Below are 25416 nucleotides of genomic sequence, written 5' to 3'. Positions count from 1 at the left end.
AAAAAAAGTAATTCTGCAACCCCAACATCAACACACCACACATACCATCACAGACAAGAGCCTTCCCCATTCTGCACTTTTGCTAACAGTTGTGTAGTTAAGAATAATGAACCTTTTGAGACAAAAGGGGGAGTGGAGAGCAGAGGGAAATAATCTTATATTTGCTCTCCCTTTTAAAGTACCATTTCTGTGATTTTTATTATATTACCATAGGAAAGTTCTACATCTACTTCTGGTAAGATATCTTTTCATAATGGCTTACCTTTTGACCTTTAGAGTGACTGTAAAAATCATCAGGCCAAACATCCTTCCCAAACATAACATCATCATTGAGATAAATAAACTTCTGAGAAAGGCCACTGATACGATGAATATGACTTTCAATAGCTGGTGAACTGAAAGTAGGCAAGTGACTCACATTCTGAAATATTTCCTAAAACAAGAAAGTCACCAACAACAAAAAACAGTTTCAGAAGGCAAAAAACCAAAACAACGCTGAAACAAATAAACAAAAAACCCCAAGCCATAAAAGGTCAGGCACACCAGATATTTGATACTTATCTACTAAAAAAATTATAAAGAACAAAGAGAGATGAAACAAGCAAAAGTATTTTAGCAAAATAAAGACTTCAATATCTCATTTTTCCCACACAAAACCATTTTCAAGTCTGCTGCTTAACTAAGAAACTGTACCTGGTTTGTTACAAAGACACAAACTTTCACACACGCCTCTTTCATTGGGTACTGGATCAGGCCCAGTGTACACATTTATAATTCTCATGAAGTACAGGCTGCACAAAATTTCCAGCAAACTGAACCTCTTCCAGCATTCAAAGAATCAGGATCGTTCCATCTCTTTCAAGTAACTTCATAAGCAGACAGTGACAGAAGTTGAATTAGTATCTTATTACCACTCTGGTTGCTCAGAGCTCCTATTGCATGTCCAGATACCAAAATTACTCCCAAATTCATAATAAGCTACTAGAGTATTTTCGTTTAACTTATTCAGGAAGCTTGAATTTCTCTTTTTAAATAACACTTTTAGAATGCATAGATACTTTTTTTTGTAGCCACTTTCTCAGTTCCAGTAATTGCAATCCATCCTGTCTCAACACAAGCTTATTAGGTTATTACTGGTTCTGAGAGAGTGTCTGTGGATTCAGATTACATTTTCTTCTCCCCAGGTTTTTTTATAAATAGACTCTATAAGGAAATTAGACATGGGTATACATTAGCTGAAGCCTTAATATTTGGAAAAGTGGACTAAATAAAGGCTTGACATATATTGAGTTATCTGGTTAGCTAAAACACAAAATCATGGATGAGACAGGGAATTTATTCTTCCAAATAAATGCAGCCTTTAGCTGAAAGTGGATAACTCCATTTCAAAGCAAACACAGCATCATACTGATATTTTTGTTTGGGGTTTTTCGATTGGCTTTTGTTTGGGTTTTACCTGATGCGTCACTATAGTTATCCGAGGATTATCCAGGTTAAGCCAGGAAGGAATCTGCCCATTGGTGACGATGAAAATATGCCGCACCCAAGGGGCATGCCTCTCTATTGAGCGTAAGGAGTATCTCAGCTCTTCGTTATCTTCAAAACGGCTGGCAGAAATATCTTCATCTTGTTTGGACTATAAAAAGAAGAAATCCTTCCTTAGATTCTACACAGAACATTCAAGTTCTGATCCAGGTAAGGATAGTGTGCTTGAGCACACGGGTGCATAAGCACTTCAGGACTTAGCCATTCAAAAATAAAAAGTACATTGATCAATAACAGTTATTCTTATAAAGGATCATATTCTTCTGAATTATCAGGATGAACAATACAGTCTTCTGACATCATTAGCTGACCACCTGGTATCATTAGGATGTCTGCTGACCACACTGCAAGGTGACACTGCCTTGTGTGATACTAGTTCTTATAGAAAGAAGTCCAATAAAAAAAACACCCCCCTGCATTTCAAATCAGTAACATTACCTTTCAGAAATCCAGTTCCAAGAGGCTGGGACCTTCCAAGTACATTGCATCACAAACTGTGTTTAAAGGTCACCTAATATAGGTATACTGGAAGTGTCATGACGTAGCAGCTCTGCAATTTCCCCCTGCTCTATTATTTTAAAGAATTTAAGCAGGAGAAAATAAACAAAACTTAGCCTAATACTCACTATCAAATAGTTAAATGTTTCCATATGTTTCTATTAAAGAGAATTTTTTTCAATTAGAAACTCATTAGTTAAGTAACAAAATTAGGTCACATGGCACAGTAACACGTTTCTTTTCCCTTTCATAAGAACTTAATGACCTCTTCTAAAACCTACAATTAAGGCTGCTTAACAGGAACATTTCTAAAGTCCAAATGAAACAGGAAACTTAAGAAAATATCTAACAATTACCATTTTCACTGCAGATGCTAGACACAAAATGAGCCTTCTATTCTGATATGTACAGTAACACAGCTTTCACATCATCAAAAGCTTAATACCTGAAAACATTTCAGCAACACCAGCAGCCATTGGCTAGGTATCCATTCCCAAAATAATGCATAATTTCAACATGGGGAAATATAAAGTTTGAGTTCAGGGTTGGTAGGAAGAGTTCCCCAAAAGCCCTGTTCACAGGATATAAAGACACTGCAAGCTTTTCTAGGTTGGGCACATTTACTTTACCCATGCCACTTGACATTTACTGTAAAATTAAATTCCAGCAGGAGAAAAAAACCCAAGATTTTAGAGAATCTTATTTTGGAATAGACACCTTGTTATTTCATTTCCTGTTTCTAAACAAACCATCCTTTCTGTATCAAAAACATTCATAGTAAGCCTCCTTTCCTTACCGACATCTATCTGTATTTCAGGACTTCAACGTTTTCAGAAGAGAAGTAATTAGCATTTGCTCAGCATAAATGATGCTGCAAAGCAAAAAATTACTAAGAAACATATTGGGAATGAGATAATCATGTTTGCTAATAAAAGCCTTTATCTGCCCCACACAGGAAACCTGCTTATCTGTTAGTCAGTATCAGTTAAGCTTTTCAGGACTTGACTGCACCCAACTTTATCAGAACATGTGCAGAGGGCAAAATTTTTCACTTAGTGGAGAACATGAAAATTTCAATTAAATGTCACACTGCTTGATTCTTCCCCCTCCCTGACTTGAGAATTGGACAGTGTTCTTGTGATGTTTCTCACAACCTCATAAGTACTTGATTCTTAATACTTCCAAGCTTCTGGAAGAAAACCCATGTTCCTTGTCATTGACTAGTTAGCCTCTACTTGCAATTTTTAAATGCTGTAACCTTTATGTGCTGTAACAGAATTCACCTACCTGACTGACAGAGCTGAGGTCCCATAATAAATAAGCAGGATTAAGCATCAGTTCTTTCCCATCTATAGTCATGTTCTTCTTTGCTTGCTTGTTCAGTTCTTGGAAACCCTTAGGGTTATTCAGTTGCAAGAGAGCCACGCTGGCTTCTGAATAGAGCTGTAACTGTACAAGCAGAGAAAACAATTTCTGGCAGGCAGCCCAGCAGCACTCTTTCTTTGCCAATTCCATATTTTTATTGTATTTTTCTTACTAGTTACTAATAAGAATGACTGCTAAGTACTGTTTTTAAAGAACTATAATTTTGTAAGAACACAAAAAGTAGTAGTAAACTGGGAAATGAAAAACATTTAAAGATACAGAACATTTCTAGATGCTTAATTTTCACTTTACAAAGAAAATTTCTCTTTACACAATGATCCAGTCAGCAGTAAAGCTGTTCATGTTATAAATATTTCTGGAACAAGTGAATACTAAGTCCCCATCCATTCTCTCCCACCCTAGTAACAAAATTCATGTTTTATGAAAACTTTATTATATGACTGAAAGAATCATCCCTTTTTTTTCCATCTCAATCAAGCAATGATCTTCCCAGAAAATTAAGGGCACCAAGGTATCGTCGCTGTCAGACGTGTGAAATTTTCAGGATGGTTTACAGTTAGTTCAACCTACAGCTCCGAAATCTGAGATACAAAGGGCTCCAGAGCTAATCCATGTGGTTCTCCAAGTCCTTAATGATGGTTGCCAATATGCTGTTAAGGTCATTTCTTAGTTGTGGACTGTTTGATCTGTTTGCTGGTTTTATCTCTTGCCATCAGTAAGTCTGTATATCAGATTTCATAATGCACAGGATGAGGGGCTTGCACTACACACCCGCTCACCCTTTCTCTAGCAGCTAATAGAGGCTTACAAATGACAGGGCACCAAAGCATCTCCCTAGTAATATGGCATAACCCAATAAAATGCTGAGTTTACCATATGAAGTAGCATTAGCAGATACCATCAAGCTAAAAGTAGAACTGCACTTTGATTTTCCAAGTGCATGCCTGATTGAGAATAAATGCAGTTAATCATTAACAATATTCATTTGAGCCTATGCTTAATTTTTGTTCCTTCAGGCAACATAAGACAAATAACCACATCAACCAGGTTTTCAGTTGCATAAGATCTGTAAATGCAATTCATAAGTTATCAAAATTTGAATAATGTCAAGTTCAAAAAAAGCAAATCCATCAGTTTCTTTCATAATAACCTTAAGTGGTTTTATTTCTTTATTTTTTATTAAATGTGACCCTTTCTGCTCATTTTAAACCACCACTTGTCCCAGAGTTAGCAGCCCTTCCCTTAGTAAGACCAGCTGTTCCACTTGTGACATTTCAAAGCTGTTGATGCTTTGACTCATATGCTATTTGAGATCTTTCAATCTGACTTATGAGGCCTGCCATCAGAAAAATCTGATAAATCTCAGACCTTCCAGGGAATCATCTGAACCTATGGGTGGAAAGGATGGCTTCAGTAGCTAAATGGCTGAGGTATAGTTACGGACTGCAGCCAGCAACCTCCAAAAATATCGGGATCGAAATGCTACAGATTACAAAGCTGCCATCACTGGGTATGTGCTTTATTTAGGAATACAACAGCGTCACACAGTCCCCTAGAATCTGTTATTTAAAACATACATATAACAAACCAAAAATATTACCATTCTAAAGCTTTGAAAGCATTTGAGAACATTCAGTTTCTCTTTAACTTGTTCCCACCAAACTCAGCAAACCTGTACTACAGACTCCTAACTAGACTTATTACAAACACTTCCCCTTCCCCCCACAAATACAGCATATATGCTGTAGTTTTTTTAATTTGTAATAGTCCAAGCACAAACAAGAAGTAGTGGAAAAACACTCCACTGCTCAGCATCAGTTAACCTAAACACTAAAATATATAGATTATTTTTATTACATCTATGTGTTTTTTTTCCAGTGATACTTTTTTTAAGAAACCAGTCTTTTCCTAAGCAGACCTATCAATAAAGCTGGATTTCAATGAAGTCATCTGGTGACATAACTAACTAGATTCTAATAAATTGCAGGCTCTGATCTGAGCATTTTGTTGCTGGTATATTCAAAATGGAATTTTCTCCTGGAAGATTTTCTAATGTCTCACAGGTATTAACCTCCTCTCAGTAGGGATGTCCATTCCCTTGGAATATTACCTTCTACAGAACATCATCATTCTGCCAAAGCAGGTCAGCAGATCGAAAGGTATTGTAAAGATAGAACAGAAAAACCAGCAGGTAGATGGTCAGTGTAACCAGGCAAGGCTCTGCTAACACAAGTGGGCTGAAAACACACTATGCAGGCACACGCCCACACCACCAATGCACATTTCTATCACACACCTGAAAACGAGACAGGAAAACTGCATTTTCTCCATCAGGTAGCTTTAAATGCAGGTTCTCCTTTGGAGCCAGCATGTTTGGCAATGCTTACTAGGAGAAAGGCTAGATGAGCTCAGACATCCCATGTGGAAGTAAACACCTTCATTTCCATTTTCTCAAGGTAAGAGGCCTTGAGCACTTTTTTTCTGAGGTAGGGCTTAGGCTCTTAACCAGTCTTTAAGTTAGGTTGCTTTATCTTCTTAATGATCAAAGTTGATTTTTAAAGAAATGAGATGCTCCTTTTTTCACACTGCAATATGGATATTGGGAAAATTCATATGCCCACATAGCAAGGCAAGGGGGCCATGTGTTGTATTAAAGAGTTACAAACAGCTTAATGAATATGAAACACTAATGTCTTTACAAGTTCCCTTTATAAGGTGATACAGTAGGAGGCTCATCTCTAAGCCAAAACTAATGCAATGTCTTAAGTTTTTTTCCACCAAGCTTACTTACTCCATCTGTGTGATCATACAACACCAACTCCTAAAGCCACCTGCCTGCTCCAACAACACTGACAAGCTGCAGTAAGAATCCCAGACCCCTCATCCTCAAGGCAGTGTGGACAGCAAACACCCAGCATCACCGTGCCTGCAGGTTCCCAGGTGGATTTTCTTCCATTAGTAAAACAAAGTCACTAAGATAGCCCTTAGTTTCTAAAATACCTTGTTCATATTTGTGTATATGTGTGCGCATATGGATTAAAGGAGATAATGTTTTGCAAAGAGGGAGATCTCAGTTGTCCTTGAGGCAACCAGGATATCAAATCTTGAAAGAAAATCAACTTTCTCCAAAAATTTTCACTTCTATATACAATCTCAGTGAAAAATCTTTAGCATGACAGCCTCAAAAAACCAAAATCAAACAGATAAAATTCCCTTGCCCAGTCAGTCCTTCCCTTGTCAGTCTTTACATCACGACTTAAAAATTAAGTCACAACTGTCTCTTTAAACTGAATAATAGTTTTCTGTAGAAATGTAGCTAAGGGGTGGGAAAGTGAAAACAAAATGTTCAGTTGTTCTTCATGTAGAGGTCCAACATAATGTCTTTTAAACAGCTCAGCAGCCATCAGCTGCACAACCAGAGAAAGACCTCCATCTAGTGGCTTGTTAACGCTCGGTTAAGAAAGCACAGACAATAAAAAGCAGCCAAATATAATTTTCAACCTCATCGGTCATAACACTCACAATGTAAAACAACAACTATGACCAACAGACACACTGCTGATTAACTTTCATTTGGAAATAAAATTCCATATCATTACATTACAGCGTAGGCCATAAGTACAAAAATTCAGTAGACCATAACAGACATAATTCACCTTGGAAATGAAACCATTATATCATAAATCTTCACCTTTTTACCACTTCTAGTTGAGCTCAGCTGTTTTTCTCATATTTTTAAAAGAAACACCTGGCCCAGATGTCTGAACAATTTTTGGTCCTCTTTGGATTCAAAAGGGATTTGAATCAAACTAAAGCAATCCAACTAAACCAGCATTTTCAACATTCAACACAAGTTCACCAACAGCTACGCTCCTCCTACTCACCAACAGCTATACTCCTCCTTTTCTCACTTCTCTTCCCTTCTAATAGCAGCATTGGTGGAAGTGTTTTTCATAATTTCTTTACTTCCAGCACTGCACTAAGAAACAGCCACTTAAAGCATGCAGAAACCCATTAAGCATCAGAAGGCATCTATGAGACATAAGTCTGGCTTAAACTCAGGCGCAACTTTCTTCCTCTCCACCAGGCATCTCACACCACTTCAGAGATCTTAGATTAACAGATATGATAACCACAGAGGAATTGCTTCAGATTTCAGTGAAAACTGTCAACAACCAACCTTTCTTCTACTTAACTGTAGCATTAACCTAGCATGTCTCTTTGATAAGAAGAAAACCACAGTTGGCTGTGTTTACCATAACTGCCTACCTATAATACCCATTGAAAGAATGGAGTCTGAGCTTGGATCTTAGCAAAGGCTTCTATAGAAACAACACACTTCATCCACGCTTCATGTGTAAAAATGTTATGCATGCAAATAAAACATTTCTTACATTTATATAAATATATTTCTTTTGAAGTATAACATACAAAAATTGCTGCTTTCAAGAGTAGGGAACTGGTTGAGAAAGAACTCACTGCTATGGCCACATGGGGTACAATAATCCCAAATTAATTGTTCTAAAGCATCCACCACCAGTAAAAGAAACACAGAAAGCAAGGATGACTGGAAAGAGAAACTGCAGAATGCTGTGGATACCTGACAAAAGACTGTGTTTACACAGAGATATGCCTAGCCAAATTGCAGAAGAGAATTCTTAGGAACAGATAATGAGTTGATCACAATGGCACTGTTCCTGCAAAGATAAGAACACAGTAAGGAAAAGGGAACCAGTACAAATAGATGACACATGACTGATGACAAGGAAAAAAAACACAATCAAGACAGCATAGGGAAAAATCATGTAGAAACATGATAGGCATGGGATGCCACTTCCATAAAACCAGACATGGATACGGAAAAATATACCTAAGACAACCCAGAGATACAGCCTTTATGTTCATCTGGACAGCAGTGAAAAAAACACAGAGAAACTATAGTATTTCTAAGATTTACTGAAGAGCTAACCTGGTGATCAGCCTGGGCACAGACAACAGATTAACCAGCTGCTTGGATACAAGTAGTACAATTGAAACACAGGAAGAATTAATCTGTCATGTTTTCTGTTGGACTAATACTGTGAGGAGAGCCTACTGAAATGGAAAAAGCGATGACAAAAGCAATCAGCTGATCAAATGAAAAAAAATAATACTGTAATCAAAAAACTAAGGTCCAGGCAGAATTGTTCCACAAGTCTTAAGACCACACGAAAATAATAAAATCAGCAGATAGCTCAAAGGTAATTAGGAGAAATCCAGGTATTTCATTCTTCAAAGGTGTCCATGGAAGATGAAGTGTCTCCATTCTAGCACATGGGCTAGCCTAAGGTCTCTGCTTGACACATTTACAGCAGAAATCCTGGAGACAATTATGAACTTCTCAATGCTGGAAGTGAAAAGTCCATACAGGAGTATTAAGGAAAAAAAACTACCAACACTGACTTTAACAATAGTCAGATAATGCAATTAGAGAAATAACTACAACGAATGAAGACAGAAATTATCTGCAGAGAGTTGGGAAACAAGGAAAAAAAAACCAGAAAAAACCCACCCTCAACAGGAGGTATTCGTATACTAAAAGTACTGTGTTTTAGCAGCAAAAATATTAGTACGAGCCATGACAACAGACATCACAGGAAAGAAGAGAAGGTGGTAAAATATCAAGGACAGAAAGACACTGAAGGGTCCAAGAAAAACACATGAAAAGTTACTCTGACAGAGGAACACCAAGTGTTAATGATACAAGACACCAGAAATAAAAAATAAAAAAGTGGGTACTATGGATAAAAACTGATTTAAGTCAAAATCAGTTTAGAAAAGAGCATAAAGCAACACCTGCTGAAGGACAGAAAATGAAATTCCAAATATTGTTTGCAGGGAGAACATTCTTCTCATACGTTACTATGAGAGCCTATGTCTATGATGTTCAGTCAGACAACAAACATTGCCTGGGATGATGCTCCAATATATTCCCAGATGTGGCAGCAGACAGATTTCTTTCCCCCAAAATAATCTGTGAACTGAGAGAGGGAATATCATTTCATATACCAATTTGGTAATTAATGAGAACATTACAGAAGAGCTCCTCCTAGAAAATAACCCCATGTCAGGAAAACATAAGCTAATAGTTTTTAAATTGAAACACAAAAAACATAACTAAGGAATGTCATGTTACTAGATTTCTTGAATGCTAAAAGCACAATTTTAGCAAATGTAAAGAGCTGATACAAAGACATTCCGAACTCTTCAGATACATTAAGTCAAATGTGTTAAAACTACCAGGAACCTGTAACTTAAGCTGTGGTGAGGAACTAGAATAGGCTTGAAACTCAAAGAGATGAGCCTGTGCTCAAATAAGATTCTTCAGATGGCTCAAAGACAGGAAGGATTTAACTAGCAATGTTCCTCATGTAAACTTGAAATGAAGAACCTAGCAACTGAAGTACCATCTTCTGTTGGATAGTAATCTCATTTCTCTACAGAAACACCATTTCTTTAAAGTGATTAAAAAAAATACCCACAGCTTATGAAACAAGCAGAGACTAGCAGACTGGCCATATGAATATCCACTGTTGTCTAACCCTGTGACACTAGAGATATAAACAAAGGCAAAAAAAAGCTATTCAAGCTTAAATGGCTGTTTAAAAGCTCTATTAAGCTGTTTTAGTAGGAAGATGAATGTAGGAATGTAGGAAGAGAGGTACAAATGTGTTTACTTTGCAAGGTTTCTACCATAAGCAAGACTAACACAGTCAGCTAACACAAGTTGAGACAAGAAAGAAGAAATTCAGCTTGCATTATATTGCAGTGTGATCAGCCTAGGAAGGGGATTACACAAGACAATTTCTGCAATAGAATACACGAGTTGTTAGTCCAGCTTGCCAAAGAAAAGAAAAGGAACTTGTGCTCATTTGAGCACAAAGAACAAGCCATAAAGTAAATTAGCACATGGTACAGGTGGACATTAGATTAATGAAGACAAATTACCTATGGGTTGCCATCTCCTTTATCTCTGCTACCTCCTTCTCTTCCACAAACTCCTTGGCCTCAGTCCTTTTCACACCACGAATCACATCTCTCTTCAATACATAAACCAATGACTGTAACAAACTTCTTAAACTTTTACCTATCTGTTAAACCTGGCGTAACTCAAGAACAGGAGGTGCTAAATGTCAGTGGATGACAGTCGCACAAGTTGTGTGATCTGCTGCCTTGCATGTGGGTAAACTGAAGTGCAACTTGCTCAAGACTCTACAGAGTACGTGGCAGAGAGAAATGCAGTGTTCGGTGCTGTCACTATTACGAGAATTCCTCTAAAAGCAAAGAGGGAAGAAAAAAAGCTAAGTTTAACATGTAATGTTTAACATTACATGTTAAACAAATTGCTGTCACATTAAACAAGTCAGTGATCTAGAATCCTACAGCAAGACAACAGCCTATAGCAAATGGCTGAGAGAAACTGATAAGGCTGGTACCTTTTAACCAGTTGCAAGCTAGCAAATCTAATGCCCAATAACTTGCAGTCACAGAATGAACAACTGGTCTTCTAAAGGCAACTCTTTGAGACATTATTTGCTACTCTTCACTACTCAGGAAAGTCAAACAAAAAAACCAGATTACTATCAGAAACACCCCAAGTCTCCTCAGTGAGTGAGATACCATATGTAAGCCATTCCAAAAGACCAAGACAAGTAAGGTACTGTTTTTTCCAGACCCTTACCAGTTTTACTTTAGAGGCCAGGCTCTCTGGTAGTTTTGTTCGTAGCTGATTTGTTTCTTTGAATGTAGCTGGAAATCCACTAAGGAAGGCCAAGTCTTGCATTAATACCAGACCTGGAACTTCTTTGTCTGTAGTCTAAAAAGAAGAATATAGGGTATGAAGATCTTTTTACACTTACAATGAGGTTTGTTTTAAAAGTTTTCGCTATTTACTACATGCGAGTTAGGGAAAAAGGATAGTCCAGAAACTTTCTTAAAATAGACAGAATGTTTAACACATACAAAAGCTAATCAGCAGATTTTAAAAGAACATACCAAGTAAGCCCTCCATACTATCTGTTTGCTGTTGTCTTTCATCATTCCAGAATGGGCAGCTTCAACTACAATACATAAAATGTATCGTATCAATGTATTGTATAGAATACATAAAATGTATCAAAAACTGAAAGTCATTTCTTTTTGATATTCTATTAACCAAGATATATTTTTGCAAAGTAAAAAGATTTCAATATTTATGGTGTGAAGAGTTATCTTTGTAAGTAGTAAATAACTCTTGGTAGTAAAATAAACACCAGTGGTTGGGCTAGTGGGTGGTAGTGGTTGGGCATTACATGTTAAACAAAATAGGAAGTTCATACCTGCCCTAAGACCCTGCTTATATATGCTTAACACATGAATAATTTTGTTTCACAGTATGCAATCCTTTGAGCAAGGGCAGAACTTATTGTGCAATATTTAAACTAGACTTCACAGCAATTAAGGGAGGACTTCTAAAACTATTCTTCCTCATTCTAAACCTCAGCCTTCTGAGATTATCAGTGCAAGACAGATACTCAGATATCAAACCTGTTTTGCAATAGTCTTTTAAAGCATGGAACTCTAATCATCTGTAATCAGTTGTCTGGGAGGTAAGCAAATGGTATCATTAATGTTATCATTTAGAGGAACAGATTGAGGACTAGAGACACAGAATGACTTGCCAAAGTCAAACAGAAAATTAGCTGCAGCGTCAGTAATTGGAGAAAAAAAAACAAACCCAAAACTAATTCACAGCAGCTTACCAAAAAAGCTTCCTCTAGAAAACAGACAAAGAGGTTCTTACCATCCTTAGGGCTATCAAAAACAATTACTGTCACATTGGTAGAAGGATTTTTTGGTTTTGCTACAAAGAACATATTGTTAGCAGCTTGTAAAGCAGGATGAATGGACAGCAGGTCCTTCAGTGTGACGTTGATAGGCAGTGCAGGATCCAGGACAAGCATTGGCACTTTGATGCAGTGTGTCAGCAAACACTCCAGTTGCTTCTCGCTACAGCAAAATACCAAAGGTATATTTAACACTAGTAGAAAGTTTAGGACAAAAATCAATGTCAGATGCAATCAGAGATGTTTTTATAAAATCAGATCAATTGTTTGTAATGCTTGCTGTGGCAGGGGGACATTGCTGAAATCACGCTTATTTTGCTGCAGAAGGGGAATATTTGACTGTCAGTGTTTATTTCATTGCCATAACTGTTTTTTTCAGAAGTTTCCAAGATTTCAAAGTCTGCCCACACAGAAGCCCTTATAAAAATCTCTAAATAACAGAAGGACCAAGCCAAATGAATGGGACAGACCAGGTCCTGCCACTTCCTGGCGGCAGAGCCACAAGTGGCCCTGACCCTTCACAGGCAATCACATGTATACAAATGGCAGGTGAAAGCAACACTGAAAAAACGTTCATGCTTTTGAATCATAAAACTTCAGGTACATACACTTTAAAAACTCATATTAGGAAGAGGGACTGTGCCTAAACAGTGACAAGGATATGCTTTTCAAACTCCAGAAATTGTTATAAGAAGGTCATTCGCACAATGTCAAAATATCTTTACTTTTATTCAACATATATATATATTATCATGCTGTCACCTTTTCTTGAGGTGACATAGGAAAGCATGCATAGACCACAGAAGACCAAACCACCACCCCAACCAGCATCTGCTTTCAGCTAACAATGAACAGGTTATCGCTTATTCCAATTTATGCCCAAAGCCACAAAAAACTCACCTCTTCTTTGTTGGTTCTGTTGCGTTCTTTCCAAGGATTTCCCTATTACAAAGTTAAAACAACTATATTTAATAACATTGAGTTGATAGTAAGGAATTTAGTCTAATTTTAGATTGTTAATTGAGTCAGTGACACATTGCAAAAGCACTGATAACCCAGTTATAAAGCTGCCAAGGCCTTGCCATTGGCCTTGCCACGGCAAGCACAAGCTGACACAAGTCCCCTTCACTGCTCACCCTGGTGCAGTGTGGAGCTCATAAATTCATGGTTGTGCTGACAGCTGTGGCAGCAGGACTCTTTTTGCTAACAGGATTTTATGGGCTTATTATTAGATTACTTAACAAAACTGATATTGATATGAAAAACACCGGTAAGAAACCAGGATGAAGTGACCTGAAACTAGGTTGGTTTGATTGTTTTGCCAAACATAAATATTCTGATAAGGTCTATGAAAAGCTCTTTCTGCAACAGTGCTCACTGATTCCAAAGTACATGAAAAAAGTTACCTACAAGTGAAAGAACCAGGTGCCCCTGTAGATAGTGAATGTGACGTGGATTTGAGTCTTACTCATAAGCTTGATATCAACTTTCCAAATCAGTTGTGGAAGAAAACAATACGTGTTTTTCCCTTTCCAAAATGGGAATCACAGCATGAGGGATGACAAAGCTAAACCCACTAATATTAGCTATATGAACTGTTAAGGAAATATTAGCACAAATTTTGAAAGTTTTTCAGAGCAGAGACCGTGCCTATGTTTAAGGTCAATGGATTTAAAGTTCTACTAATATTTTCATTGTTTAGGTAGCAAAGAAAAATTCCAGAATTTCCCTTATGATCATATTATCAGTGGTACCTAAATTGCAAAATATAACATCGGCCAAAAATCAGATCAACACGCTTACTTGTGAATTTCTGATTATTCTGAATTAAACTATTACAACCCTTAAAATATGAAGTTGTTCTTCCATTCAGCATATTTTCTGCCCAAAACAGATCATGTGAACAAAGCTGATTAGTAAGAACCAAATCAATGGTTGCAAGACATAATCCAAGGTGTCTGCAGCAGCCTGTGTTTGAAGGCTTAGATCAGTAATTATGCAGAACTGTATGTCACCATCTACAACACCAAATGCAGTAACACAGGTCTTTGCTCCTTAATTAAAGCACAACTCATACCATTATAACATGAATAAATTATTTTCCTATTTATCAGTTTCAGTGTTTGGAGACAAGAAATCTACCTTAAAAAAAAAAAGCCTTTAAGAAACATATGCTTAGCATTTTATTAAGCCCATTATAAAAAGAAATACTGGGGCAGGGGATGGGGGGAGAAAAGGGGGATGAAGAGAGGTTATACATTTGAGATATAGTTTTATTATTATTATTATTATTGTTTACAAATTGAGTTAGAGAAATCAATACAAAATTACATATACAACGCACGGTTCTTTGGATGGCATTTTAGAAATTCATGACAGAACAGCCCTAATTATTATGCTTTATATCTAAACAGTTTTCTTATTACACAGTACTTCACAGCTAAAAGTAGAACTGAAACAAGGCTTTGAGAATAATCAAATGAAGAAGTGAGAAAATGTGCTTTGAATTTTCATGTTGAGTAACATAGGAAAAAATAACAACAAAGGGAACTAGTACTGCATTAGATTGCTGCTGTTGGTTAAAGAGAAAAAATACATAAGATCATTACCTCATTATTTTCTGTTCTTCCTCCATCTGTTCCCTGACCTGTTGCAATTCTTTGATCAGTTCAACATCTGTGCCGTTCACCCAGGTGTAGACCACGTCAATTGGCATGGGCAAACACAGCCTACATAATTCAAAGGAAAGCTACATGAGCTGTTTAATATTACATTACAAGTGTTCCTGGCATCCTACAATAGCAATTTCTGTCTAACAACAGAAATACTTGGTGTCTGGGATGCAAACAAGACAAACAAGACAACAAGCAAAAAGCCTCTCTTTAGCTATATATATCAAGTCTTAATTATACATAATCCTTTGACAAAACAGCAGACATAAACCAAAAAGGACACCAACTGGCTGTAACAGTTCAGTAACTAAAGAAAATCTTAGCTTTATGCTCCAAATTTCACCTACAGAAACCTATAACCCAATTCCTTCAAACCCATCAAATATTTTACAAGTCAGCACCAGCATCCAGGCACATTCTTAATTCACCAACTACATAAGATTGGACAGCGTGAAGCATAATGACTTAAATCATACTTGCTGTTATTTAATTGCACAGAGCCAATAAGATCTCAGCAGGACCAGGTCTCTATCCTAGGAATGTCTCTTAGTTATCATTAACAGGGTGTTCCATAAACCAACAACTTAATTTGGGTACAAGAATTCAGACTCTAGACACAGCAGACAAATTAGTTCTTGACACAACTGAATATCCTGGAACTGTTTCTGGAGAGTTACAGATTTCCTAACATACCCGAGGCAGAAGAAAGGGGTTTGGGTATCTTTTTTTTATTTTTTTATGATAGTCTCCTCTCCAAGGCCCACTGCTTTGTGTCAGCAGGTACTCCAGGTTGCTGCCATAGATGAACCTCTCAGTCCCAGAAAGCAGGAGGCTGCTCCAAATATTATTTTCAAAAGTTCCAGTGTCAAGCTATTTAATATCTTCCTAAACTGTAGATGGCCTAGCAAACACTGAACACTTCTCTAATGCTGAGATCCATGGGGTCATGCAGTGATGTTTTCCAGAGGTGTTCCCTCTCCACCCACTGTGTCCTTCAAAAAGCATTCAAATCGAGACAGAGCTTACAAGCAATATTTCACCCACATTCCCCAGCACAGCACACCAGGCAGACAGCTTCCACCCAGCTTCATTTTCTACTGGCTCAGATTCAGTAACTGAAGCACAAAATTTGGTAAAAGGTCAGCCAGTAGCTGGTCACAGCACAATAGACAGGAACATTTCGTCCTCGATTTACCACTGTTCCAAACTGAGCTATGACACTTAAAGAATAATGATGGGTCATTCTGGGACAGTTTGAACATCTAAGCAACAGCACTGCCTTCCCCAGCAGCACCACCCAGAAAGTCTCTCTCACCTCTGACCTGTAACAGTGTGCAGAAGGCTACCCTCTCAACTGGCAAGAAAAAAAAAAGTCAATTTACTGAATACAATACCCCTCTAATCAGTTGTTTCACCTCTTTCCCCAGAAATGACTAGCTTCTTGTCCATTAATAAGGCATGTTTTGAACTAAAAAGTTCTCCACAGGAGTAGAAATTCAGTGGCAGTAGTTCTTCCAGCTTTTCTACATTTGTGATCAGTTAAATTATTGGTTTGACAGTCACTGGAATGCTACAGCTAGGAAAGGAGTGTTTCAGGTGGAAGCACCTGACTCAAGTCAGCAGATTTCAAAAATGCCCAACCCTCAGTCTTCTAGGTAAAGTGCAGAGTTTATTAATGTAGGTTTCACTGAAGAATATAGCGTCCAAAATAAAAGCCTGAACTCCAAGTCTTTCAATGGTATGAGGCAATTCTGACTTCTGTGAAGCCTCTCTCCAATTTATAATTTGTTATAAGTGTGTCTATGCAACAGCACATATAACTACATAATGTGCTATGCTATTGTCACATACAGTCAAACGCTAATGAATTCCAGAGGAAAGGCATTTTTGGTCAGATGCAGGTATCCCAACTCTGAATTAACTCTGGCACGGCAAGCTCATTATTCATTACCAGTGGCAATAGAGATAGACCAGTAAAATACAAGTGAACTGTTTGCAGATCCACTAGTCCAACTGCTTCAAATTTACCCAAATAAATTTTCTTAATGCATTTTTACAGCATACATTGTTTCAGAAAGTTTATCAAACAGAATAATAAAAAACATATATTGCAAAATTCAATTTATTGCTTCCAATTAGGCTAAGTAACACTATTAAGACTTCACCTTTTTGGGCTTTGTCAAAGCTTTCTGGATGGTTTCATGCCTTCTTAAAGAGTATGGAGAGTTTATATTTTGACAGGTATGTAGTGGAATTTTGATTTAAAATGAAAAGGAACAGGAGAGCCACTTCAGTAGTATGGTTCTCAAACACTATTTTAACATGTAGAGTCTTTTGCAAACTTTTGAAGGTCAGAAAAGATCAAAAACTTTCTCCCTCAAATTCTGTAGCTGTGTTTCTCCCTCATGTGGATTTATACATTTGGTTTTAATCACAAACACCAATCTGGCAAACAGGTTAAGCCCAATATGAGCTGAGTCAATTTACTAAATACAACTACCCTTCCAATCAGCTATTTACCCTTTTTGAGATGACTAGCTTCTGGTTCATCAATAGATGCAAATCAAGGCACTCTTTGATTCAAGTGGGAATTATCTTAACACCTTTCTAGAGAAAATCATCAGTTTTTCCATTTGCTACTGATTGTAATTTCAGCAAACGTGGACTTTGGAAACTTCCTTGGAGACTCCCAGACAATTAACTGAGTTGAGGCTTGCTGTGGATAGTCTTTTACATTTCTCTCTTTCAAAGACGTACCCATTTCTTACTTGCAAATCTAAAAACATCAATAGGATCCTGCTTGAAGACAGAGCCAGAGCCACCAGCTCCCCCAGATGGGACAGGACACACACCTGCTGGGAAATATTTTCCATACCCATGATGTGTTTACACACGAGAACCATGCTTACAGCCAAGATTGCAGCTAGAAGACAAGCCTCATTGTCTCAACACCCACTGCTGCTGAAGGATTACAGCAGGTTCTGGATCTCCTCCAAGCTACCATATGGTCCTTGCTGAGCCTCTTTATGAACAAGGTAAGTCTAAGCTCCTCACTGTAAATCTCCCAGCCCTCCTGCCTGTTACAGCTCTGTAACTACGCACCAACAGCAACTCACCTGTTCCGTTGGTATTCCTGCTCCCTAATTTGTGCATCTTTTCCTCTCTCCAGCCTCACTCAGCTCAACAATTAATGGCTGGCCAACCACTGAGAGCTCTCACTTGCTGGAACATACTGAAATCAGTCTGTACATTTTAAAAGCTGAGGATTTTTCCTTCACATTTTCTTTCCGTACATATTTTGGAGTTTTATATATGACTTGGTCACGTCCTGGAATAGCAAAGTTACACTTCAGCATTTACTAAAATACAGGATTTGCATGTAGAGATTTGCATCCAAGACACTTGTACACACAACTCCATTATTTAGTTTCCTTCTCTCCCTTTTTGTTTTCATATCAAACCTAAGTCTTCGAAAATGGTTTTGGATGAGGTGACTGGGTAAAAAGCCTTGGAATTTCTCCTCCACTGTCTCAAGCTGTGTAAGAGCCTGGCAGTGTAAGTAGCAAGTTTAGCAGCTGATGTGACTACCTGGAAAGTGCAGCAGTTGACATGCCAAGGGTGGGCAACAGGAGGGAAAAGCAAACCAAAACAATGGCTAAACTTCAGGGCAAAAGAAGAAATCTTCCTTGGTCTGGTAGAGAAGAGCATTCAACAGGTGTTAGTAATGATGCTCTCAACATCTCTCTTTTTATGTGACAAGTTTTTTGAGTTTATAATCATAAGGAGCTTGCCCACACACACAAATCTGTCTACATTTTACACTGAGGTTCTCTACAAAAGTTTATAACACAACAGTTACACACAAATGTTTACCTGCAAAGCTCCTAGAAAATAATGCTATTTAAATTCAGTTGAAGATCCATTAATATTTCCTAAAGGCCATGCAGCTTCTACTTTGTGCGAAGCAGTGGATCTGCTTTACTTCCCACCCAACAATCTTCCTGTTATTCAATTCTGAATAATTTTCTCTAACGCTAAAATAAGAACTGATTAAAATCAATGGATAAGGTAGATTCAAAACTGGAAGTCCACAGTCCCCAGTTTATGCACAGCCCTACATGCTGCATCGATACCAGACTTAAAAACTTCACCAAAGCACCATGATACAAATGCATACTGCAGCACAGGGTCCACTACTGCATTTGTGCAGTTGCATAATAAAAATAAAGTGAACCCCTGACAAGGGACATCTATTAGTTAACAGATGCATAAAAGTATGTATCCACAAAGGTTTTTTTGTTGATATTAATTTTTTCAGGAAGTTGATATTTGCACACAAATATCCCAAAAAACTTCTGTGTCACGCCTGATATATGAGTATTAAAGGCATATGGGTGAACTGAAATAACATAAGCACCCATCAAGAAAACCTAAAGCTTTTGCTCAGGCAGCCGATAGTTCCTTCCTAGGCACTGGATGTTTTGCTCACAATCCACAGAAGTGAAGAGTAGCAAAGGAGTGCTTTACACAACCCAAATGAAGTAAGGAAACACAGTGCAGAAATGGGAACTGACTATACCTACACTGCAACAGTAGGATTTGTGATTTTGTTTTGGACAAAGTCCACTATTTTATAAAAATACTGCGGTTTAATTATCACAAAGTTAGGTATTTTAGTCCTGACAGGAACAAACTGCCATGTTTTCACTTCAGTACCACTGAAACATGTAAATATGCAGTTAATCATCCACATGAGCTGTATCACTCTGCTTTCATCTGTCATCCTTTGGAAAAAGGGGAGAGGGGTACGAGATGAGATTATAAAAGTGTATAGTATTCAATGACACCACACAACGTACTTTTACGGAGTTATCTCACACGAACTAAAGCGTGACAAATTGATCTGACGATTTCTACTGTCCCGTGACTCAACAAACCTCAAGGCAGATTAAAGCATCTGCTTTCAGGGTTGGGTTTTTTCCCCAGTCAAGTGTATCAATGTTAAGAGTCAGATATCTCCTTAGTAGCTTTCTTCCACCTACCACTTCACAGTCCACTGACTTCCTGAGCAACAGACCCCAGGCTATTCAGACACAAATGATGAAGCCACAGGAAGTCGTGTAGCAGTTAACACAACTGAAACAAATGACCCTTATGACTTGGTTCCCAACTTGCTGTGAGAGACTTTTTCCATGCACTCAGCTTTTAAAAGCTTCTTACTAGCTTTGTGAATTCTCTACTAAATAACGTTCCTCACGAGATGCCACAGAAAACTTAACGTAAATGAAAAATAACTTTTCAGAACACTGTAAGTTGGAATTTTAAGCACACAGGAACAGTACTTATGTTTTCCTGTCTTAATATAGAAAACATGTCATGTCCTCCCTTTATTGTTAGCATTGTCACCATTCTGATGTTTCATTAGAGACTGGATGATTAAAATGCATTTAAAGCGTAAACTCCATTATATGACTACAGCTTCCAAATGTCAAACATCTTCCAAAATAGGAGATTATGCACTAACTGTGCACTAATTTTAAACCATTAACTTTAAAATTTGCGGAGGATTTAGAGCCCATACATTAAGGTCCCACTCAACAGTATGTTATTTCATCTCAAATACTTTACTTGAGTGTTTAAAAATTTATTGAACAGTAAACTGTGCGATATGTCAAGTGCAGGTAAAGCTCACCGATTCTGAAATGATTTGCCAGCAACGTTGTCTCTGTATGAATCAAACATAACATGATACTGGTCTCTACTCCACTCCAAGACAACCTGCAAAGGAAAAAAAAAAACCCAAACAAAACAACTTAATGTCACCACCTTCTAAAGTTAGACATTAATTTCTCCTTTTGAAATGTTTAACCACTATGAATTTAATTTTAATTGATCTATGCATTAATGTACAACTGACCAGACCATAATCCTAAATAAGTTGTTACACTGAGTCAGTAATCAGACTTAGAACTGAAGAGCCCACTTAATTTAAACAAACTTTGTTTTGCTCTGCATGAAAAGATTTCATGATTTACTAACATGTTTTAAACTACTATTTATTTAGGTTACCTCCCCGTTGTCTCTAAAAATTCAGGAATGTTTTCCCAAAACTGAGACCTAAATCAAATATATTTCAATACAAGCAGAAAACCCATAAGACAGACACAGACCTGCAAAGTTTTGCTCATCTTCCTTTCTATTCTCATAAAAGACATATTGAAATATACACATCTCTGAAACCTGAGCATTGCAAACAAACAGCCAGACCAGGGCATATCAAATTATGTGAATTCACCCAGCTACAGACTTAAAACACAACAGCTCTTTCCAACAGAGGTTGCATCCCAACTAACCCAACAGCACAGTATTTCTGCAGGCTGCAGCCTCTCCTCCATCCCCTGGCACTCCTGCCATCCCCCTTTAGCTTGACACGAGTTTGCCTGACCCCGCAGTGAGCCAAGTCGTGGCTAAATCAACAGAAAGATGAACCTCCAAAAACTGGAGCGCTTGATCTTCCTCTGCTTGGTTGTTGGAGCAGATGACAAATGGTGGTGACAAACACACAGCTAGTATCTTTTAAAGTGAAAGCCCAACCTTAAAAACTATATAAGCATCTTGCGCTGTTTTAGAGAAGAAAGCGCAGTGACTAATTTTACCGGGGTAAGTACATATTTGTATATAGTGGAGAGTAAACAAAAACAAAACCCCAAACAAACAAACAAACCCCCCAAAACAACACAAAAACCCAAATCTACAAACCAGCAAAGGATAATAGTTATTTACACCACTCTTCTTAGATATCAATTTTACTAATGCTTATTTCTTGTATTATAGGAACTACGAAACATACTATTTCTCTAAGGTAGGGTTCAAAGCCATAACATAAACCTTCCTCTTTACCCTGATTGACAGCAAAGCAAATTAAAGCCTTCTAGAGAGCAGAGAAGCTCCATCATGTGCCTGGGTGACAAGTGCACATGCAATTCCTGCCAGAGCTGCGAACAGTCTCTGTAACCAAGATCACATCAGTACACTTCCATTCTCCTCACACAAAGCACATATATTTCCCAGGAAGGCATATAAATCTCCTCCCTTAAATACCAAGGTCGAGAATTGTCTTAAAAACATACTATTACACTTTTTTTATGCACAAGTCATTACGTCCTTCTGCCAAATACCTGGTTTAATACAGCACACACTGAAAGATCATATCCACGTGGAAACTTTTGCTACTACTGACAATGATGAATTGGCACACACTGATCTGCTTCTAGAAGAAATACAGAAGTATTTGAGTAAGACTGTAATATATTATATGAATAATATGGCTCTCCAGAAGAAAAAAATTAACATTCAAGCCTTTGCCTTTGGTATTTGTGTAATTGTAACTACAAACTTCAAGGACAGAAGATAGATCTCTTAGAAACACATTACAAAGTTAAGTTCTTCCTACCTGATACATTTTTTTCCCCTCCAACTGTTTCCTCCTGACATGTTATTTGTCTTCAAACAATGCCTGGATGCTGCCTTAATTTTAAATACTGATATTATAAAACCACAAGGGGAACACTAAAAAACAAAGTGAGAGACACTGTCTATTAGGAGATACTGTATCAGATACGTGATAACAGTGGCTCAGGCATGTTCCGGTTATAAAACTTTTTACAAAGCTGATCAACCTTTAGAAGGATGGCCAAGAAGAGTTTTTATAACCAAACTGTCCTAAAACTTAAAGCACATCTTACAACCTGGCTACCCTGTATGTTTTTGCAGAAATATTTCTGAATCACGCTCAATACCCTGGTATTTTATTGAGCTCAAGTTCTTCCTTGAAAGGAAGCTCATTTTCAGTTTCTGGCTGCGAAGACATCATTACAAATCTCAGATTATTTGCCCTAACCATCCATTTTTACTTCACCAATATTACTGATATTAGCATGAATCTAAGAAATCAGATCTAATATTGCCTACTATGACAAAAAGCTGGCTCTGGGAGTGGGGGAAAAGCAGAACTGAAGATGCTGCTCAGACACCAGGGTCTGATAAGCAGTGCCTCACACTGCTTTTTATTGCTTGAGTTCACCACAGATGGCTAAAAAATGGTTGAGCTGTTAATTTCTAGAAAGACTTCTTGGTTTCATTTTCCAAACAGTTTTATATTTTTTATTAGCTGCTGCCTTACAGACTGTACTGGAGAAGTGTTTTCCATTCCCACTACAGTTGTCAGAAGATGTGAACAGTGTTCGTTCTCACAAGCCTAATCTCCCTTAAATTGGTAAACTACCACTGTTTACCAATATACAAAGGCAAAAAGCAAAATGCATTCAAACATATTTTACCAGGCTAATTTAGCATCACTGGGATGGGGGGGGGGGGGGAAAGAGAGTTTTATATATTCCTGTATGGCCATTCTATAAAGGGTGAAGGTTTTGTTGGTGGTTTAGCTTGGTTTTGGTTGGTTGGTTGGTTTGTTTTAAACATTGCTAGTCACTTTCCTTTTTTCTTAACATATAATTTGGAAAATCTACAAGAATTTACCAGTTCTTTTGCTCACTGTCTAAACAGTATCTAAGCTTTCCAAATAGCTTTAAAAGGGTTGGAAGCATCAAAGTAAAAGTTAGTAAGAAAATAATTCTGAGCAGCGATTTCAATTGATTCTCACCAAAATCAACAAAAACTTGGACAACTACTGAAGTATTTTTAAAAACCTTCAAAGTTCTATGGTATCCTAAAGTTGGGTTTAAGTCCCCATTCTGAAGAAATGCAAAACTATGCTCAGTTTCACAGCACCAACAAGTCTATACCAATCTAAGTTGATAATCATGTACGAACAGGTGCCTAAGAGTACTACATAATTACTTAATTTGCTGATGGCTTTGAAGTGTCCCGGGAACTTGTGAACCCTGCAAGAAAGCAGAGATGAAGTACTTTATGCAAAGAAGATGTACTGATAAAAAAAATAAAGTTTTGATTGTGGCACACTCAAGAGTTTCAGATAATACTCTTTATGGCTCTTCTTTTTTCCCTCTCTATCTGAAAGAGCCCATCAAAATAGAACAGAGAATAAAAGAAGAAGGAGAGAAAAAAGAAAAAATAAGAGAGAACAACTTAGGAATCAAAAATTCCAGTCTATCTGCATTTAACACTGCCATCCTTTTAGACTGACAAAAATACTTGAATTCCCTGAAACCTTATTATATTCTCAAACACTGCACTGAAGTAGGAATGGGTTCTTTCCTCTCCACATTCTTTCACTGATAACTTCCCAAAGACATAGGGCAACACAAAACGAAGCTTTAAAATCTACATCTGCATAAAATCATATATAGAAAAAGGGTAAGTTACATTGCATCATTTACAAAAGAACGCGGACAAACTGAGTAACAAGTAGCGAGCAAAGTAAGGTAGACCCATATGAGCTGCAGGCAGCTTGGAGGGAGGATACATTTAACCACTTAAACTCCGGAAGGGGGAAAGATTCTGTCACTCCCAGTCGCCGTGTGAAGGTTACATCCAGCACAGGTTTTACGAGACTCAAACAAAAACGCAACACTAATAAATCACTTGATAAGGGAAGCGGAAAAAATTGCACAAGACCAGGCAAGAGCAGCTGGTTTGTGTCACCTCTGCTCCGCTGGGGCCCACCGAACCTGTCAGACCCCACCTAACAACCCCTTGGGGCACCCACCGGGAGAGCGGCCCCGCTGCCCAACAGGTGGGAACACGGCGGCCCGGGGAGCGGGAGCTGCCGCGGGGCTGCGCTCCCTCCGGGATGCAGGATGGAGCCGTTCCCTGCCCGCGGCCGGCGCCGCCCGCACAGTGCGAACAGCGCCCGGCGGGCGGGGCGCGGGACTGTCACCGCACGGGCCACAGGGTGCCCGCCGGGGGACCCCGCTGCTCACAGACACCGCCACCGCCCGGCTCCCCAGAGGAAAACCAGCCCCGAACCGAGCGCCCCCGCGCCCCCCGGGCCGTGCAGCCGCGGGGCTGCGCCTCCCCCGCCGGCACCGCTCGGCTCTGCACGGAGGGACGGAGGGGAAGCGGGGCAGCCACGCCGTACTGACCTCCCCGAACTGCAGGGCGGAGACGATCATGAGGACGAGCCCGCCGAGGCAGAGGCAGGGCCCATACCTGTGCGACAGGCAGGTATAGGTCTGGCGCTGCAGGAGCTTCAGCAGCATGGCCCGCCGGCGGCCGCCACCCCGCACGGCCCGGCCCGGCCCCGCTCCCCCCGTGCCCTGCGCGGGCCGGGGACGAGCCCCGCCCACAGCGCGCCCGCCCCGCTTCCGGCAGCGCCGCGGCGCCCCCTGGCGGCGGCCTGGGGGCGGTGCCGCCGGCCCGGCCCCGCACCGAGGGAGCGGCGCGCCCGCCCCTCACGGCCCCGCCGCTCTGAGCGGCACCCGCTGCCGAGCACACGGGTCTGGAGCTGAGAGGGATCGACGGGACCAGAT

General features: G+C 38.9%; 1 protein-coding gene across 3 annotated transcripts in view; it reads right to left on the bottom strand.

The window, feature by feature from the left end:
* GNPTAB (N-acetylglucosamine-1-phosphate transferase subunits alpha and beta) overlaps positions 1 to 25183 on the bottom strand; it is a 43851-nt gene extending 18668 nt beyond the window's left edge. Inside the window, exons 1-10 of one of the 3 annotated variants that reach the window (XM_032688497.1) lie at positions 25030 to 25183; positions 20658 to 20743; positions 14903 to 15022; positions 13194 to 13235; positions 12251 to 12456; positions 11464 to 11528; positions 11150 to 11284; positions 3331 to 3492; positions 1457 to 1636; positions 263 to 433 (exon numbers count right to left, since the gene is read on the bottom strand). In XM_032688497.1, the coding sequence (XP_032544388.1) occupies positions 263 to 433; positions 1457 to 1636; positions 3331 to 3492; positions 11150 to 11284; positions 11464 to 11528; positions 12251 to 12456; positions 13194 to 13235; positions 14903 to 15022; positions 20658 to 20743; positions 25030 to 25146 (1284 nt within the window). In that variant the 5' untranslated portion in view covers positions 25147 to 25183. Of the gene's footprint in view, positions 1 to 262; positions 434 to 1456; positions 1637 to 3330; positions 3493 to 11149; positions 11285 to 11463; positions 11529 to 12250; positions 12457 to 13193; positions 13236 to 14902; positions 15023 to 18081; positions 18294 to 20657; positions 20744 to 25029 lie in introns of those variants that run through there. The other 2 variants (XM_032688498.1, XM_032688499.1) reach the window with 2 other exon arrangements.
* Between the last annotated feature and the right edge of the window lie 233 nt (positions 25184 to 25416).

This window comes from Chiroxiphia lanceolata, chromosome 5 (assembly GCF_009829145.1).
Source record: "Chiroxiphia lanceolata isolate bChiLan1 chromosome 5, bChiLan1.pri, whole genome shotgun sequence".
Lineage (NCBI taxonomy): Eukaryota > Metazoa > Chordata > Aves > Passeriformes > Pipridae > Chiroxiphia > Chiroxiphia lanceolata.
This window is presented reverse-complemented; position numbering and strand designations above follow the sequence as displayed.